The sequence below is a fragment of the Lissotriton vulgaris genome, chromosome 6 (assembly GCF_964263255.1).
Source record: "Lissotriton vulgaris chromosome 6, aLisVul1.2, whole genome shotgun sequence".
In the NCBI taxonomy this organism is placed as follows: domain Eukaryota; kingdom Metazoa; phylum Chordata; class Amphibia; order Caudata; family Salamandridae; genus Lissotriton; species Lissotriton vulgaris.
The window spans coordinates 1,113,694,789-1,113,713,418 of NC_141694.1; the positions used below are offsets into that span (position 1 = coordinate 1,113,694,789).

Sequence of the window (18,630 nt, forward strand, 5' to 3'; positions counted from 1 at the left end):
GTACTCTAACCCTTCATATACATTTTAGGAAATTATATTAAGACACACACTACACTTTAGGGGAGGTGGGAGGTACCATCAATCATGGCACACTACATAGATCGATCTGAGGGGGCCAGGAGGCAGGCCCCAAACTAGGAGGTGCAGGAAAAAAGGGCTGTCCTGTGTGAGTATAAATCAGTTCCCTCCCCACACTAAACCATGTATCACCACCACCACCCATCTACAGCTGAGTAGAGTTCTTTCCTGATGAACAGCTTGTTTCAAAGATAATGGAAGTACCTTCGCCATGGAACCCATGAAGCAACTTTCCTGTGCAAGAAAAATACCAAGTCAGTAAGAAATTTTGAAATAGGAAGTAAGGCGGGACAAAGCTACTGGGGCTTTCAACCCTGCATTGGGTAGTTTAGTTGATGACAACTGTTAAGTGAAAACGTACAGTTTTTTTGAAGAGAATAGGAGTTAGATATTGGGCTATCAATAGAAAGTCACATCTTAGCCTGCGATCTAGATACAGTTCAAAAAGCATCCTTCTAAACAAACCCCGTATCCAAATTGTTTCCTACAGCTTGGAAATCGTAAGATGCGTCCAGTTGGAGGAGAAAAGCAATTAAGTACAGCGTAAAGTTGTGTCTCTCTGATGTTTTCTTTTTCATACAGATAACCTTCTACTAACCTTAACTGTGAAGAAGTGTGGCTCAATGGTTAGAGCGGCAGACCCTGATGCAGAGGTCTGGCCTGGGACCAGGGTTCAATTCCTGCCTCAGCGGGTCTTGGGCTCAATTTCCTCGGACCTGATAATTCTCGCCTCGGTGCCTATTCCAATCATGGGTCCCACTCTGCAACTCTGGGCAATAGCTTGCTTAATCTCCACAACGGCCCCAACAACGCTAGGATGCCTGGCTGCACCTTGGGGGTGCCCAGGAGTGGGTGCCACACAGGGAAAAAGCCAGGAAGGGTTCCACAGCGGTATTCGTACAAGCGCCGGAGAGACCCCATGTGGGGTGATTCGGGCGCTATACAAGTAATACAACATTTACATTTAACTCAGCTCACAACTGGGAGTTCCGGTTCACTGTTGTGAAGTAGAATGAGGATGAAGTAGGTAATTTAAGGGGACAATTCTCATGTCACTTTGATGCGACACACAATGCTTGTTTATGATTGTTAAGTACCAATGGCTGAGCAGCATGTAAGGAGAAACTGCCTTACTGCACAAAGGCACAAAGGTGTTTGTAGGTGGGTTCAAATAGGCTCTGGGAAGGAAAACTCAGTTATTTAGGATATGAGAACTACATGATGTCCTCAACAAATGCCTTTGCCCATTTTAGGTTGAATTTTCATTGCCATGCAAATTTGAATGAGGTGGTCAGAGGTGATCAGCATAAGGGGTAACTGATATCTTTAGGGGTAACTGATCCCTGTAGCACTGTGCTAATGTACTTGGTTAGAATTTAGAGGAAACACCGTAGCTGATAAATAGATGTAGTAAGTCATTATATAGTGCTGAGTTTCTGAGATATTCTTGTGTTACATGCACTGCTAACCTACTAAGTGACAGATCAGTTCTTGGTTTTATCAATAACCGTAAATAATGTTTTCACCCCCAGTTATTCCAGAGGAAGTGAAACCAAAGTTTGTGAAGGGAAGCAAGCGATATGGCCGTCGTTCAAGGCCCGAACTACAGGCTGCGAATGCAGAATCAAGCAAATACATGCAAGAGCACCAGGTTAACGGGAACCGGAAAAATCAGCTGAGACGCTCTGCATCTCTGGAAAGCGTGGAGGTAGGTGTGCCTTGTTGGTCGATCTTTGTAAGAAGAACTCATTTCTTCAAAAGTAAAACTGTTAGTTGCAAACTTAAGGAATTAAAGAAATGGCTTAGATCACTCAATCAATCAATCAATCACAGGCATTTATACCGCGCACTACTCACCCGGAGGGTCTCAAGGCGCTTGGGGGGGGGGGGGGGGGGGGCCGCACTGCTTGAACAGCCAGGTCTTGAGCTTCTTCCTGAAGGAGAGGTGGTCTTGGGTCAGGCGTAGGTCGGGAGGGAGGAAGTTCCAAGTCTTGGCGGCCAGGTGGGAGAAGGACCTTCCTCCTGTTGTCGCACTGCGGGTGACGGCGGCGAGGGCGTGACTGGTCGAGCGGAGATGGCGTTTGGGAGCGTAGAAGTTGAGGCGGCTGTTGAGGTAAGTCGGGCCTTGGTTGTGTAGGGCTTTGTGTGCGTGGGTGAGGAGCCGGAAGGTGATTCTTTTGTTGATCGGGAGCCAGTGCAGGTCTCTCAGGTGTCTGGAGATGTGGCTTCGTCTGGGGACGTCGAGGATGAGTCTCGCCGAGGCGTTCTGGATACGCTGGAGTCTCTTCTGGAGCTTGGCGGTGGTTCCGGCGTAGAGGGCGTTGCCGTAGTCCAGACGGCTGGTGACGAGGGCCTGGGTGACCGTCTTTCTGGTCTCGGTGGGGATCCACCGGAAGATCTTACGTAGCATGCGCAGGATGTTGAAACAGGACGAGGAGACGGCGTTGACTTGTCTGGTCATGGAGAGGGAGGAGTCCAGGATGAAGCCCAGATTGCGTGCGTGGTCTGTCGTTTTGGGTGCGTTGCCCAGGGCGGGGGGCCACCAGGAGTCGTCCCAGGCGGAGGGTGAGGAGCCCAGGATGAGGACTTCCGTCTTTTCTGTGTTCAGTTTCAGGCGGCTGGTCGTCATCCACTCGGCCACGTCTTTCATCCCTTCGTGTAGGTTGGCTCTGGCGGTGGCGGGGTCGTTGGTCAGGGAGAGGATCAGCTGGGTGTCATCGGCGTAGGAGATGATGTTCAGGTTGTGTTGGCGTGCGATGGGCGCAAGGGGGCTCATGTAGACATTGAAGAGGGTGGGGCTGAGCGAGGAGCCCTGAGGGACGCCGCAGATGACTTCCGTGGCTTCTGATCTGAACGGGGGGAGGCGGACTCTCTGTGTCCTTCCGGCGAGGAAGGAGATGATCCATTCCAGTGCCTTCTCCTTGATTCCGACGTTGATGAGGCGCTGCACGAGGGTGTGGTGGCAGACAGTGTCGAATGCCGCGGAGAGGTCCAGGAGGATGAGGGCCGCTGTTTCTCCGTTGTCCAGCAGGGTTCGGATGTCGTCAGTGGCAGCGATGAGGGCGGTCTCGGTGCTGTGGTTGGCCCGGAAGCCTGACTGAGATGGGTCGAGGGATCCAGTCGTCTCGAGGAAGGCTGCCAGTTGCTTGTTGACGGTCTTCTCGATGACTTTGGCTGGAAACGGGAGGAGCGAGATAAGGCGGTAGTTCTTGAGTTCGGTGGGGTCCGCCGTTGGTTTCTTTAGTAGAGCGCTGAGTTCGGCGTGCTTCCAGCTCTCAGGGAAGGTGGCGGTGTCGAAGGAGGTGTTGATGATGTCCCGCAGGTGGGGTGCGATGACAGCGTCGGCCTTGTTGAAGACGTGGTGAGGGCAGAGGTCGGTTGGAGATCCGGAGTGGATGGAGTTCATCGTGCTGATGGTGTCTTCGAGGTTGATCGGTGTCCAGGCGTTGAGGGTGGTGGTGGGGGGCGTTGGTGTGGTCGTGGGGAGCGTTGTTTGTGTGCTGAAGCTGTTGTGTATGTCAGCGATCTTGTTGTGGAAGTAGGAGGCGAGGGAGTTGCAGAGGTCTTGCGATGGGGTGATGTCGTTGGTTCCGGCGTTGGGGTTGGAGAGCTCTCTCACGATGTTGAAGAGTTCCTTGCTGTTGTGTGCGTTGTTGTCCAGCCGGTCCTTGAATGCTATTTTCTTGGTGGCGTGGATCAGTTGGTGGTGCTTTCGGGTGGCGAGCTTGAGGGTAGTCATGTTGTCCGGTGTAGCGTCTTTTCTCCAGGCTTTCTCGAGGGCACGGCAGTTCTTCTTGGAGCTCTTGAGTTCGTCGGTGAACCACGGGGCCTTCTTGCTTCCGGGTCTGCTGGGCGGGGTCCTCAGAGGCGCGAGTTCGTCCGCGCAGGTGCAGATCCATTTCGTGAGGTTGTCGGCGGCTTGGCTGGGGTTCGCTGAGCTGGCGGGAGGGTGCTGGCTTAGGGATGCGGCGAGTTGGTCGGCTGTGATCTTGTTCCAGTTTCTTCGTGCAGCCTGTTGCTGGTGGTGGTGGACCGTGGTCCTTCTGAAGGTGAAGTGGATGCAGCTGTGGTCCGTCCAGAGGAGTCCAGTGGCGTGGCTGAAGGCGATGTCTTTGCTGGACGAGAAGACGGCGTCGAGTGTGTGTCCGGCGAGGTGGGTGGGGGTGGTTACCAGCTGCTTGAGTCAGAGGGTGGCGAGGTTGTCAAGCAGGGTGGTGATGTTGCGGTCGTTGTTGTTCTCCAGGTGGAAGTTGATGTCCCCGAGGAGGATGTAGTCAGCGGAGGGGAGGGCGTGCGGGCTGATGAAGTCAGCGATGTCTTCGCTGAATTGAGTGCGTGGTCCCGGGGGTCGGTAGATCAGGGTGCCCCTGAGGGTGGTCTTGGGGTCAGTGTGGATCTGGAAGTGCAGGTGTTCGGTGGTTGTCAGGGTGTCGTCGGTGTTGGTCGAGATGCGGATGCTGTTCCTGTGGATGATGGCGATGCCTCCTCCAGTCTGCTTGTCGCGGTCTCTCCGGATGATCTTGTAGCCCTCTGGGATGGCGATGGCGATGTCGGGCGCTGAGGAGGCGTTCATCCAGGTTTCCGTGAGGAAGGCAACGTCAGGAGCTGTGGTGTCGAGGAGGTTCCAGAGCTGGACGGCGTGTCTGTGGACGGAGTGGGTGTTGAGCAGGATGCACTTCAGGTGGATGCTGCTGGTGTTCGGCTTGCTGGGCGCTGGTGCAGTGCAGGTCCGGATGCAGGAGAACTTGCAGGACTGGCAGGTGAAGGGTCCGTGGGTGCGTCTCGGGGTGGCTCGGTAGCATCCAGGGGTTCGGCCGGTGTTGAGTGCGTTGAGGGTGGCGGCGTCGTACGTGCGGCGGGTGGGCAGGGGTCTGCGAGGGCCAGGGGTCCTGGCGCTGGGTGCGGTCCAGGCGCTGACGGGCGCAGACGGGCTTACCTTTGGCGCACCTTCGGCGCTCAATCGGTGCTCCCACTGCGCGCGTCCGCTGCGCGGTCGCTCTGGGGGCGTCATAAGAGGGGAGCCGGGAGGGAGGGTCTGCGGGGAGGCGGGGAGCGCGGGAACCAATCGGTGGCCGGGGGGGCGGGGTCTCGTGGGAACCGGCGGGAAAGCCTGGGGGCTCGGCGGCGGCCCTGCGGTGGCTGGGGCGTCGCTGGGTGGTCCTGTGGCGGCTGGGGCGTCGCTGGGCGGCCCTGTGGTGGCTGGGGCGTCGCTGGGCTGCCCTGTGGCGGCTGGGGCGTTGCTGGGCGGCCCTGTGGCGGCTGGGGCGTCGCTGGGCGGCCCTGTGGCGGCTGGGGCGTCGCTGAATGCGAGGCTCAGGCAGGTAAGGAGGAGCAGGCGGGAGGTGCGGGGGCGACTGAAATGGATTAAGAAGCAGTTGAAAGGACACGACCTTTGGGTTTGATTAAAATGTAATATATAATGTTTACCTATAGGGGCTTTCAGCCAGCGCTCTTCATCCATTGGTCTCTGGTGTCATTCACAAATTTCTTCCACCCAGTGCAGCATCCGGAATAGACCAATGGCCCAACACACTTCAGCCATTGGCTAACTTCACAGTGAGCGACGACATTCCACCCTTTCACAAGAAGTACACCGGCACATAAAGTAGTTCCCTTCAGTGGCGGGTAATGCTATTGCAGTGTTAGCTTTTTGAGACTAAAAGTATGGTTTTGCTTTTAGCTAAAGTATTTTTTAGATTGGCAAATGCCCAGCAGCTAACTTAACAGTAAAGCTTCAACATGACAAAATAAAGCATCCATTGTAAAGCCAAAAGGCTGGCTATCAATGCCAGATCTTTTGGCTTTGCCAGTGCTTACTATCACATCTTCCACCAAACAAACACTCAGCAGTACTTTGCTTTCTCTGAATTATGAGCTTTATCACTGTCAGTTGGTATATTCCTGACCTGGACATGTCAGAGCATGCAGACAGCAGGTCTGTTTAATCATTAAGATGACATCAATTATTATTATTATGTTTGAGCTTGTAAAGCGCACTGTTACCCGGAGGTTTCCTGGCGCTGTGTAACACTGGGGAACCCGTCCTGTATTTCCCTGTGGGGTGGTCCCTGCTGGGAGTCCCCAAGGTGAAGCCAAGCATCCCCGGCGTTGGAGGGGCCGTTGTGGAGATTAGGCAAGCTGATGTCCAGAGTTGCCGAGTGGGACCCCTGAATTAGAGTAGGCACCGAAGCGAGAATTATCGAGTCCGCTGACCAAAGTCCACGACCCTGCCGCGTCGGGAATTGAACCCTGGTCCCGGCCGACTTCTGCTCCCGGGTCTGCCGCCTCTAACCAGTGAGCCACACCACTCCACAATCAATTCATTAAACATTCTCCTGTCCAGTGACTGTGACATCACTGCACTGTTCATCCCAGAACACTGGAACCCTTTCCATTCTGTGGATTCAAAGCACCATCTGAAAGCTCACATTGAACCACAGGCTTCCGCGGATCCAGTTGCTGAACCTACAGTGGCAGGTAGAAAGATGCCAACCAGCTTTTGGTTTTGTACAATCTTTGTCTTACAAGATTAGCTCTCCTCTTGCAGAATTGTATTCATGGTTTCTTCCACCTTTCATGTTTTTAGCTACTTTGTTCCCCTTCATTGCTGCCTCTAGACCTGCAGGTTGGCAGAAAACACTTGATACTTGTTTTTACATTGATCATCAACATTAATTCCTACCTTGAAATTTAAAGGTTCACCTTTAGACTTTTCTGAAGAATATTGATGACAGTTAATAGAGAGCAGAAAAGTGTTCAGAATGCTTTTCAGTTTCATGAAACTTCTTTTTGATTAAAGTGACCTGACCAGGTAACGTTCTTATTAAGACTGGGGCTCAGCAAGAAGAAACTGCACGTGTTTATACCAAAATACCTGTTTTAAGCCTTTAAAATTTGTGTTTTTACATAATATATATTTGACTGCAAAATGCCTTTTAGTATTCACTAGAACTAATTGTTAGTGCCGTAGATGTGCTATTTATAATACAGTGTTTTACTATATGGTTTAGTCCACTCCAGGATAGGAGCCTTCCTGAAGGACTGTGACCAAACTGCTCTCTGCTGTGATTGGCATGCCATTCGTATCTAGACCTGAGATGTGTCTGTCGGGCGTTACGACTAGGCTCCAAAACATGTAACGTAAATGTAAATAATTATCTGGCCTAGGTAATTGCTAAGCAAAATATTGCTGTTGCCTGGTAATCTGTAGTGACCGGAGTGCATCAAGGTAGATACATGATGTCACTAAGAGGTGTGAAGCAAAATGTTGAGTATTTAGAGTTCGGAACACAGGTGTAGATACTAGAAACTCAACTCTTACACAGAATGAGCTTCTCCTTGGACTGACTGAAAATAATGATAGTTCAAAATAAGGGAGGTTCCCCTGTCACGTATACCAGGGAGGGGGATATTTAGTCAAAGGAAATGAAGCTTGTTTTGTAATACCCCTACTACCTTACAGAAAACCCCCTCCCCCAAAAAAAGTTCTTTCAGCGATCCTAGTCTGCTACAATTACTACAGGGACTTCCAATTTCCTTTGAAAATAATGATAGACCACAGAAGACTAATGAAGTTGGTTCTCAGTAGAACGGTGCATGCCCCTGTGTGGGACAGGACTACTGGAGATCTTGATAGATATTTACTGGTGGAACCTGTGTAGGGGGTATGGGTGGATCCTTCCTTTCTCTTGTTCGCTTTCTCTCCCATGGAAACACCAGTACTGATCCCAGTGTGTAGCAGCAGCTTCTAGGTATGTCTGCAGAATGCTTAACCAATTTTCAACATCTCAAAATCTGGCAGCACTGACTGTAATGTAATACTAGATATGTTTTTATTTTATTATTAACTGCTCAACCCAAACGGAACGCTTTTTTTAATATTGAGTTGAATTATTTGTTCTTTTTCTCCATCATTATTTGAATACGGTGCTGGTATATATGCATAATGTAAGCTCGCCTGTACAACATCCCTGTTTGTTATGTTGAAAATATAACACATATTGTAATTGTAAATTGTATTTATAGAGCACTTGCTACGCCTCACAAAGCCTTAAAGCACTTTGCAGTGAGTAGCACTCTACTCCAGAACCCAAGATTAGAGGTTAATAGTAGATTAGAAAGATGTTGTTTTTTGTTTGTTTTCTTTGTGCAGTAGTTGTGTTGAGTCTGTTCTCTCTCTTTTTTAAGTTCAAGTGAAGGTTTATTAAAGAATTAAAATTGTTGTGAAAAGGTCTGTTCTCTCTCTTGATTTCTTGTGTTCTTAGATTTAGAGTAGGGATAGAATGATGGGAATAGATTGTAAGGGAAAGTACTAAGTTGTTTTTGTAGGTAGTGGTCGTGTGTGCCTGTTAGGTGGGTGACGGCTAAAAAGGAGGGGAAAGTTTGAGAAGGATGTTTGGGGGTTCTTAGTAGTGAGAAAGCATGGGGATGATTCAGAGAGAAGAGGGGTGGGACAAAGGTTGAAAGGGAAGATTAGTTTTCTTTTTTTATAACAGAAACACTGCAATGAACTTATACATACACCTGTGCACATGACACCTGGTAAGGTTGTATTGGCTGGAATGAATTAATGAATTTAAAAAATGTATTTAGTAAATTTAAAAAGTTAAAAGGGGGGAATGCCACCAACACGCAACGACAAACACTTCCAGAGATTTATATTGTGATTTGTGCATCTTTAAAGGACCAACGTAATCCGCTCAAAGGTAATAACAGAACATTCTAAATCAATAAATAACTGTACAATAAAAGATAAAGTCTCATAATACATTGCAGTCCTACATTTCAGTATACCTTAAGATAACTGTGTGAGACTCTTTTATTCTTCCAAAACCAAACCCCTTGTTCCTTCCTTACAAAAAGCTTGTCGTTTATTTGGGGAAATGGGTGAAAAAGCGCCTTTAGCATTTCTAAGAGGAAGTAGGGAGTCCAGTACAAAATGCCAGCGCAGCAAGCTGTGACAATGGCAGGGAAGATAGTAGCAAGTTAAGAACCACAGTTACTCAGTCCAAAAGGCAAAAGATGCACTGATAAAAAGGCCTTAAATATTGGAGATAGGATTTCAGAAATTTACATGGGAAAACATTGTAGTTTGCTTTTAACATCAACATCTCAAAGCTGCAGAGTTTAAGAGTATTCCATTTAATCCCCACTGCAACCATGGCAAACCCAATTCCCTGGTACATTTTGCGGGTTTCTTTTTTTACAAAGAACATAGCAAGTTGTGCCCTGAACTGAAACCTAAAATTAACATGAACTTCAAGAACAGCAAAGACGACCTAATATTCACCAAACAAAACGTGCAGTGTTGAAAATTTTGGCATGCGTATATACCATGCCAAGATCTGCAGGCCTTGCACCATAGGAGGTGATCCAGAAAACAGTGATGGGGTGGTGTAAAGCTGGTGCTTCTGGTGAGAGCCTGCATGAACCTACTGAAGACCACTGCACAGGTTATATATCACATGGCATTCGTTGAAAGGGTATAATATGGGATACTATGTTATGTGTGAAGATTTGCAAGAAATTCTCATTTTTACTGGACTTGCCGCAAAGAGTAGGTTGCGCTTACTTTTTCAGACCAACCACAACTTTAGCATTGGATGGAATAATCCTGTGCACACGCTTCGCCGTCCCTCCCAGATGGGTCAGCTGCATTACACTAATGGGTACAGAGTCACCACCCCCATCCCCCAAAAAAACAATAACAACAAATAACACTTTTGAGTCTTATTAGTGTGAGAAAACCAAGAATTGCTCTGAGCTGAAAACACAAGTGCAGTTCACATTTCTCATTCTTCTACAATGAAAGTAAAGTCATGCTACTGTCTTAAGTGTGCAACATGCTGTGTCCATTTTTGTAAGACTATTAACCAACAGCTCTGCCTTCACCACTAGACTACAATAGGTAGAAAATGACTGTTTGTAGAAGCCTTGCTCCTATCCTACGCATGTACTTTTGAAGGTCACTTGCTCTGAATTTCAGAGTTCCACAAAATGTAATGTTTGTATCTGCTTGTTATTAAAAAAGAAACCTAAGTCCAGGTGACCTTATTCTTGAAACTTTTCAAATAGGGTATAAAATGCTTGTAACTGTCTCCCCCAGAGAGCTCCTCTTTTTGGTGACTGTCAGGTAGATGTCTTTTTTTTATGATCACTTTTGTTTTCTAAAAAAATACGTTTAGCAGTCCATAAGCAAAGAACTGAATTTTTGTTTGTCAATATCTTTGTGTCGGGTTAGACGCCTCTAAAATGATGACATAATTCAGAAAAAGTGGTCGAATGGCTAAACTGTCAGCACTGGCAATGGAACGACAGTGCTGTAGGCACAGATTTACTACTTCACCACATTGCTGCATCCTGGGATAATCACTTAGTACACCTGCTCTTTAGGAAATTTTACATGACACCATTTGAAATGCTTAGAAACAGGCTACTGTGAACATCTTCTCTCCATTAAATCTGGACAAATACATTTACTCACAATGGATTTCGCTTTTCTAACTCCAGAAAAATTTGACGGCACACATTAGTAGGAAATAACTATTCTATATATTCTATTCTATATATAACTATAAGATATTACATCAGAAGAACACATACCTACGGGTATCATACAGCAAAGTTGGAATTTTGCCTGTGTTTTTATTGTTGGTGAGGGGAGTTTTCCTTTACTAGTGATTTGGGACCCCTAAATACTTTTTTGCTCAAGCAGCTGTCAGTCACTAAGGGATATTGCTGATTTTGTGACCATCCCCTCAGTGTTGCTAGGTTAAAACCATAAACCTTCACTTAGATCTCTGGTGTCCTCATCTTTGAACAAATCTTTAAAAAGCCCATTGTTCTAGCATTGGCCCGCTAGTAATGGTTTTTAATTTCTATATTTGTGTATTGCATACAGATCCAATATATATTAAAAGATTTAAAAGTAATAAAAATAATATATACACTGCTTTATAAATGTGGCAAGCATATGTCTGAAAAAAATAAGTACAAAATTACCCAGCACACAAAATGTTTTTTTTAAAATGCGATGAAACTGCAGATTGACCCACCAGCCTTAGTACTGAAGTGGAAAACTGTCATGAATCACAGTGAAGAGAGCTAATGTTTGAAGTGTACTGCTCACTGAAGTGGAACTCACACTCTTTCTGGTGGGCTCTCCAATATAGTGTAGCTTCGTACAGCATAGAGGAGAGGCAACCACGAGTACAGGAGGATAGGCAGTTGGAACCAACCAGCAGTCGCCACATCCCCGGAATTAAAACAAACCGGTCTTTTCTTAAATTAGTTTGTGGCTTTCCACACAATACTAATGATTATTAGGCTGTGGTCTGGGGGCCCCTGGGAGGGCCTCGAAGCCTTCTTATCTTCTTATAAAATTAAATAATATTAACAGATTAATGAAGTGTCTGCAAAAAAAAAGCAAAATGTACAATTGGAAATCTTAAAACGTACTGTGAAGGAATTTGAAACTGGAGGCTGAAAATTAAGTTATTATCCTCAGAATGATTGGTTTATGGGAGCAGTGGTAGTACATCAAACAGAATATAGTATGGACAATGAATGGCTCATTTGAATTTAGAAACGCTCCAACCTGCCTATTAAAATTGTATTTTTTATATTTGTGAATTGCATAATATTTTCAATCATTCGTGTATTTGTTTGATGATTGCTTATTTCTGTATCTTTTGTGTATTGTTTTGCCGTTCAAATCATGAAAAATACTTATGCCGAAGACCTTGAGTTCCAGTAATGACTTAGTGGGGGTCCCCAGATTACAATAATGATTTAGTGGGGGTCTGTGGATTTCAGTAATGATAAAGTGGGGTCTCTCAGAAGTCAAAAATTAGGAGCCACTACTCTAAAACATCAGTTGATCCCTACACAGACAGACAATGGTCCTTGCTAACTTGACTCGCTCTTGAAGACATCTTCTATGGGCTCGACATCAAGTTTCTAAGGTACCTATTTGTGAGAACCTGAACTCTGAAATTCAGTGCAAGTCTTTTTTGCAGCATAAACAATGACTCCTCCCAAGGGAGGGTCCCAACGCTCCAATTAAACCTGCGTGTTTTGAACATGCTTCTTTAAACATCCTCATTGGACTACACTCCACACTACTTTTCACCCACTGTAGTGCTCCAGCATGTGCCTCAAAGTATTTTCAGCCAACCACATAAATACTGCAAACAGCCCTGTTTCTCTCAGGCTGGAGGCAGCATGCCCAGCTTACAGCCAATCATTCGGCCTCCAATGCCTGAATTCTTGATTCACACTTCCATACAGGCAGTGATGTTTCATGTTTTTTGGGGCCTGGGTCAGCAAACTGACAGCAACTGGTTCCATACAGGCCATATTAGATTCCCCGCAAATATATATATGTAGGTAGTTATAGTTAGGACCAAAGTTTCCATAGGAAAAGCTTTTTTTTGTTTTGCAAATAATTTTGGCGCCGCTTGACGAATCTTTATGAATTTTTACGATTTTTTTTTAATCCCCTTTTTGGTTCAGTTGCTGTGTTGAAAGTTTTGGGGTGATTCGTCAAGTGGGGTAAAGAAAAAAGGGGTGTCCCAAAATGTATTTTACCCATGTTATGTCTATGGGAATTTTTCATTTTTTGTACACGACTACAGACCGAACTGCTGAACGGAATTACACCAAGATTGGCAGAAAGCTAGATGTTGGTCCAGAAAGCGTGCTTTTTGTGATTGGTGTAAATCCGTTCAGTAGTTTCAGAGCTATCTAAGTTTAAATATATGGATATCTGGGGATGTGAGTCCTTGGAGTGGACTCGCAAATCCTACTAAAATGTGATTGGCTGCCAACACTTCAACCAGCAAATGTTGGCAACCATCTTGGGACTTGGCTTGAAGCTGAATCCCACAAAAAAATGTAAAAGAAAAGGGGTCAGGGTAGGAATACCTTGACCCCGCCAGATATGGTCGGGGAGGTCCCACAGGTACCACAACAGACCTTAAAAACATTTTTACATTCGATATTGCTGCAAATTCGCGGGTGGACCCACGGATCCGCTGCAAAATTGGGAAATAAAAATAGACGCACGGGCTTCGTGAAGCCCTTGGGTGGGCCATATCCCTGGGGCAGTGTTTTTTAATTATGCGGTGGTGCCCAAGCGGCACCCTGTGCACTGGGGACCGCACCCCCTCACCGAGGAAAAAGGGATATTTGTAAAATTAGTGCTGGGGAGGCCCGTATGGCATCCCCTGCAGTCCCGGGGACCACCACCTCCCCGGGGATTCATTTTAAGGAAATGCGGAGGTTGCCTGTTTGGCAACCTCCATGCCCTGGGGACCACCACCTCCCCAGGGCAAAATGGGAAGTTAATGCAAGGGGGTCCGCGCGGCCCTGATGCAAGGGGGTCCGCGCGGCCCTGGAGACCGCCACCTGTGCAGTGCTGTGCAGTGCAAAGGAGGGGGTCTGCGTAGACCCCCTCCTGGAGCCATGGATGACCACCCAGGGCTGGCTCCGCCTATGTCCTGGGGTGCCCAGCCCAGGGACATACAAAAAACAATGGTCCTAAACCCTTATTCACAAAAGCAATTCAGTCAAATAACATAGTTGAATATATTCATTAGTTAAGAGTGGAGTTTGGAGCAGAATTTTTGTGCAAACTCCTTACACCCGAGTCAATTATTTAACCATCAAATGCACATATGGATAAACAGGCAGCAGACCAAAAATATTCTCCTGATGATTTAAATTGCTTATTTATACGGTGTGAATTCAAGTAATATTCACGAAGTATAGATGAATAGAGGTTGCTTCAAGGAGGAATGTGCTAATAGAAAAGGGGTGCTCAGTGTTGATCAGTGAAAAGGACAAAAATTTCAGTGGCATAGAAGAAAGATGGAACTACATGTTCTTTTCAAAAACAATATGAACAGTTGTCATTCGCCGCCATATCTAGCCTAGCTATACATGTATTTACAAACTATTTGAGTTGTATGCATAAATACAGAAATGAATTCCAATTTCGCACGACAAGGAACACATAAAGATAAGTCTAGGCCTATCCAAGGGCCACCCCAGTTTAGACCCAGCCATATGCAAATCAGTCTTGACCCTGTGCCTCATGGGAACAGTCCAGACCGAACTGCCAAGCCAGGCACCAGGGTATCCTCACTTGAGGATGGGTCCCGGGGCCAAAATTGGCCTGGCAGTGGGACCGCGTGATCCCCCCCCCCCCCCCCCCGCCCCCGTAATTAAAAAAAGAGGCCGGACCCTGGGGAATTGGGTTTCTGGGGACAAAATCCGCTCGGGAGTGGGGCCGCGTGGCCCCCATCCCATTATTTAATTTTTTTTTTTTTTTAATAATTTTAAAAAGAGGCCAGGCTCCGGGGATGGGGTCCCTGGGGCCAAACCGTCGTGGGAGGGGGGCTGCTCGGCACCTCTTCCTTTTAGTTTATTAAACAATACTTTTTTTAAAGGCCGGGTCCCGATGAATGGGGTCCCTGGACAGAAATCAGCCAGGGGATGGGGGCCACGCAGTCCCCACCCACTATTCAAAATAGGCCTGCCCCGGGGGAAGGAGTCCCCAGGCCAAAATTGGCCCAGGGATGTAGGGTCCAAGCGACCCCCTCTCCGAATAATTCTTTTTTTTAAAAAGACCGGCAAGTCTGCAAATGCGTCTCCTGGTGCATTGCTGGTTTGGGGAGGAAGTCCCCTTGGGTCCAGAGGGTCCTTGAGGGCCAACAAGCCCTCCTGTTACCTCCAGTAAGTGCCATGCAGTGGGATTGCTGAGAGGTCTTCGGAGGCCTAGCCCCCTTTCTCCGCCACTTGCAAAATTGCCTCCTGGCGCACTGCTGGTTGGGGAATGAATTCCTGTTGGATGCTGAGGGTTCTTGTGGGCCAACAAACCCTTCTGTTACCTCCAGTAAGTCCCACACAGGTTGATTGCTGAGAGGACTTTGGAGGCCACACCCCCTTTCTCCACCACTCTGCAAACTCGCCTCCTGGCGCACTACTGGATGGGTCGTAGTGGTTCCAACATGTGCCTTAATTGAAGGAATCTAAAATAATTACCTGTGATTTATGCAGCTGGATTTCCCCGATAAATCTGTGAACAATGTTATGGTGTCCCTGCCCCATATATCTTTTGTGTTTGGGATTCCGAGAAGATCCCCAGAGCTAAAGTCAGGGCCCTCGCAAAGGTCGGAAGCCAATCCTCCTGCCATAGTAGGGTTTCCAATGTGAATCGTTTAAACCAGACAAAATATGACAAGGATTTATGCCATCCTGGATTAACCCTGATAGTAGCCTTTGAAAGATACCGAAGGATTTTAGACTGTTTGAGTGTATTTCTTGTTTGGGTTTGTTTCTTGAAAATAAGGTAATTCCAATCAATATGCCATATTTTTCCTTCAGCCGAACATTCATTTATTAATAATTATGAGTTGGGCGGCCAAGTAATAGAGTTGGGTATTTGCAATATTTAGCCCTCCATTGTAAGTGTGCATTTTGTGCAAGCTATTCTTGGTTGTTTACCAAGCCATAAAAATTCCTTATGAGTGACTTTCAGTTTGTCAAAAATAGATTGTGTGAGGAAAATGTTGCAAAACATATAGTAATTTCAGAAGAGCTATCATTTTGAAAAGTTCTATGCTGCCCATTATTTACACGGAAGTACAGTCCATTTGTCGATGTTTTGATGGAATTATGTCAGCAGGGCCGGACTGGCTGTAGCGGGCACCGGGCAATCCCCCGGTGCGCCGCACGGGTGGGGGGCCGGTTTTGGGTCCTAGGGGCCGTTTGTGTTACAGGGCCATTTTTGCAAGCATATCTGCAAAATCGGCCCTGTAACAAAATCGGCCGGAAACCGGCCTTGGCAAAGAGCAGGGTGGTACCCACAACCCCCGCTGGAGAGGGGGGGGGGGGGGGGGGGGGGGGTGGACGAGCTGCACTTTGCCGGGGACGGTTTTAGTTCCCAGTCGGCCCTGTATTTCAGTAGAGGGGAGATATTGATATTCCATGTGTGATGCTCATGCATAAAAATGGGAATCCCTAGATATTTTAAGCTACCAGTCTGTATTGTAACCAGGGGTACTGAAACCAGGCATAGTATTAGAACCAGTGGTTTCCATGACATCTCTCCGAACAATTTGGCCGAGGGGCACCCATAGAGATGTAGTCCCATTAACTGTTAAGCTCACCGAATCGGCATAGAGTAGCAGGATTTCCATTATGCAGGTTCAGGTTGTATGGGGAATCCAAAGAGAGATAAGAATGTCATTCACATATAAAGATGTGCAGTTTTCCTGTTAATCCACCCATCAAAAGCCCTCCATTATAATGTCCATCCTGATTAATTCAGCCTGGGGCAGCATTGCCAGTGCAAATAAGAGTGGGGACAGAGGTCAACCCTGTGTGGTGGCCCTTTTCATCATGACGGGGTTCAAGAGTTCCATTAACTCGAACCTGTGCCCAAGATAATAAATATAAGACTTTAGTGTACCCTGTAAACCAATTTCCAGAGTTCATCTTATGAAGGACTTTCAGAAATCAGCTTATGAAGTTAAAGACCTCTTTTACGTCTGGTTCACAGCTCAATGAATTGATGACCATGGTTACCAATACACTAACATACACCTATAGTGGGCTTTGGCTCCTCTCGAAAAGTAGTGGTTTTCTCTCTCACCTTATGCTAATGACCATTTGGTGTATCATTCCGCCTCCTATGCAGTGATGTAGCTGCAGTGCATGGGGACTATTTCACATCAAAAAGTACACGAAACCTTCACAAATGTCAAAAAGTCAAACAAGCTTTATTCGACGATTGTCATAAAAGCAACGTACAAATAAATATAAACATATATCAGAATAAAAGATTTTTTCGATACAAAATTTCCAGGTACATTACATTTAAAAATATATATCCATTTCATCATTGTACATTGATTTAAAATTTAAATTTAACACCTTGGGTACAAATTAATCACTTAACAATCTGTTTCTAATGGTCCAGGCCCAGCCTAAGAATTTTGCCACAGGTATGTAAACTGGCATATCAGTGCAGGAGCGGATAATTCTAATTGCCACCGAACCTCTAGCGGTGCCCATCAACCTGCACATTGGGCGGAGCCATATTCTCCGGGGAACTGCGTACATTGGGCATTCAAAGAGCAGATGGCCTATAGTTTCCATAGGTGCTGAGCAGGACGGACATGCCGTCTTGGCTGACTTAGACCAGCTGCTGGTAAATGCCCCAACCGGTAGGCTCCCAATTCTCAGTTGAAAATACAATTTACGATCCAGGGGTTTTAGGATCACATCCCAAAAGGCTTCCAAATTGGGTACGTTTTTAACATCCATAAACAGACCTGTCAAAGACCCTTGATCGATAGACCTGAAAGACCTGGAAGCCACAAACTGCCAGTATAATTTCTTAAGTGCCTTTTTGGGAGGAAACCTACTGTTAGTGGGGTCATCCCACAAATCCCGCAAACCCAAATCAAACAGTAGGCACCTAATGTGTCTTAACCACTTTATTTTGTGATAGGTATCACTACTGATTATATCGAGTAAACCCCTTGAGTAGGTTTCCAGTTCCGGGGTGGTCCAAATCCTCCTCCAATACAAAATAGGGCGTAGAGAAGCTATAAGTGCTATTGGGAACATGCCTAAATCATAAAAAAGAGGGATCAAGGGGGTACTCTTAGGCAATTTTATTAGATTCCTTAAAAAGGCATTCTCTGAGATTGGCATCCCCTTGAGATTTTCAGTTCCCCACATTTCAACCCCGTACAGAGTGGAACTAACCACTTTGCCATTATAAACTTGCAATACTGGGGATATAGGTTTAGTAAGGGATTTGGCATGTTCTACAGTCAGAGCACCCGCTAGCTGTCTATGCTTGAGGGTAGCCAGCTCAATTTGTTGGTTCCAGCACAAATTATGCTGGATACAAACTCCCAAATAGGTGAAGGATTGGACCCTTTCCAGCGGGCGCTTATTCATAAGCACGGTTCCCTTAAAAGATTTAGACGCATTAAAAGTCATAAATTTTGATTTTTGAACATTTACCTCTAACCCACGTGCTATACAAAAATCTTCAAAGAGACCTAAACTTTTTTGAATCCCACTTGGAGTTTTTGCAATTAAAAGACAATCGTCAGCAAACATTAAAATGGGCACTTTGGCTCCAGCAATGGTAGGTGCATCAATGTTGGAATCAATTAAAATTTGTGCCACATCATTAATGTATAAAGAAAATAAGGTTGGGGCCAGGACGCAACCCTGTCGTACTCCAGTTTCCACTGGGAAATGTGGGGTAACATTACCGGGACTCCCCCACCTAATCTGTGCGTAATTCTGTTCGTGCAATCTTTTTACCAGGGATAAAAGAGTCCCTGGCATACCCATGTTATTAAGAACATTCCATAGTGTGGAGCGAGGGACCAGGTCGAATGCCGCTCTTAAATCTATGAAAGCGGCATAAAGGCTTCCATGACCAATTGTCACTATCTTCCAGTAGAGCATTGCGAAATGCAGCACCTGGTCGATAGTGCTAATTGAGTTTCTAAACCCTGCCTG

General features: G+C 46.4%; 1 protein-coding gene across 1 annotated transcript in view; it reads left to right on the plus strand.

Moving 5' to 3' along the window:
* LOC147708507 (uncharacterized) overlaps positions 1–18,630 on the plus strand; it is a 381,831-nt gene that overhangs the window by 136,183 nt on the left and 227,018 nt on the right. Inside the window, exon 4 of the mRNA XM_086927193.1 lies at positions 1,611–1,786. Within this exon, the coding sequence (XP_086783319.1) occupies positions 1,611–1,786 (176 nt within the window). The remainder of the gene's footprint in view (positions 1–1,610; positions 1,787–18,630) is intronic.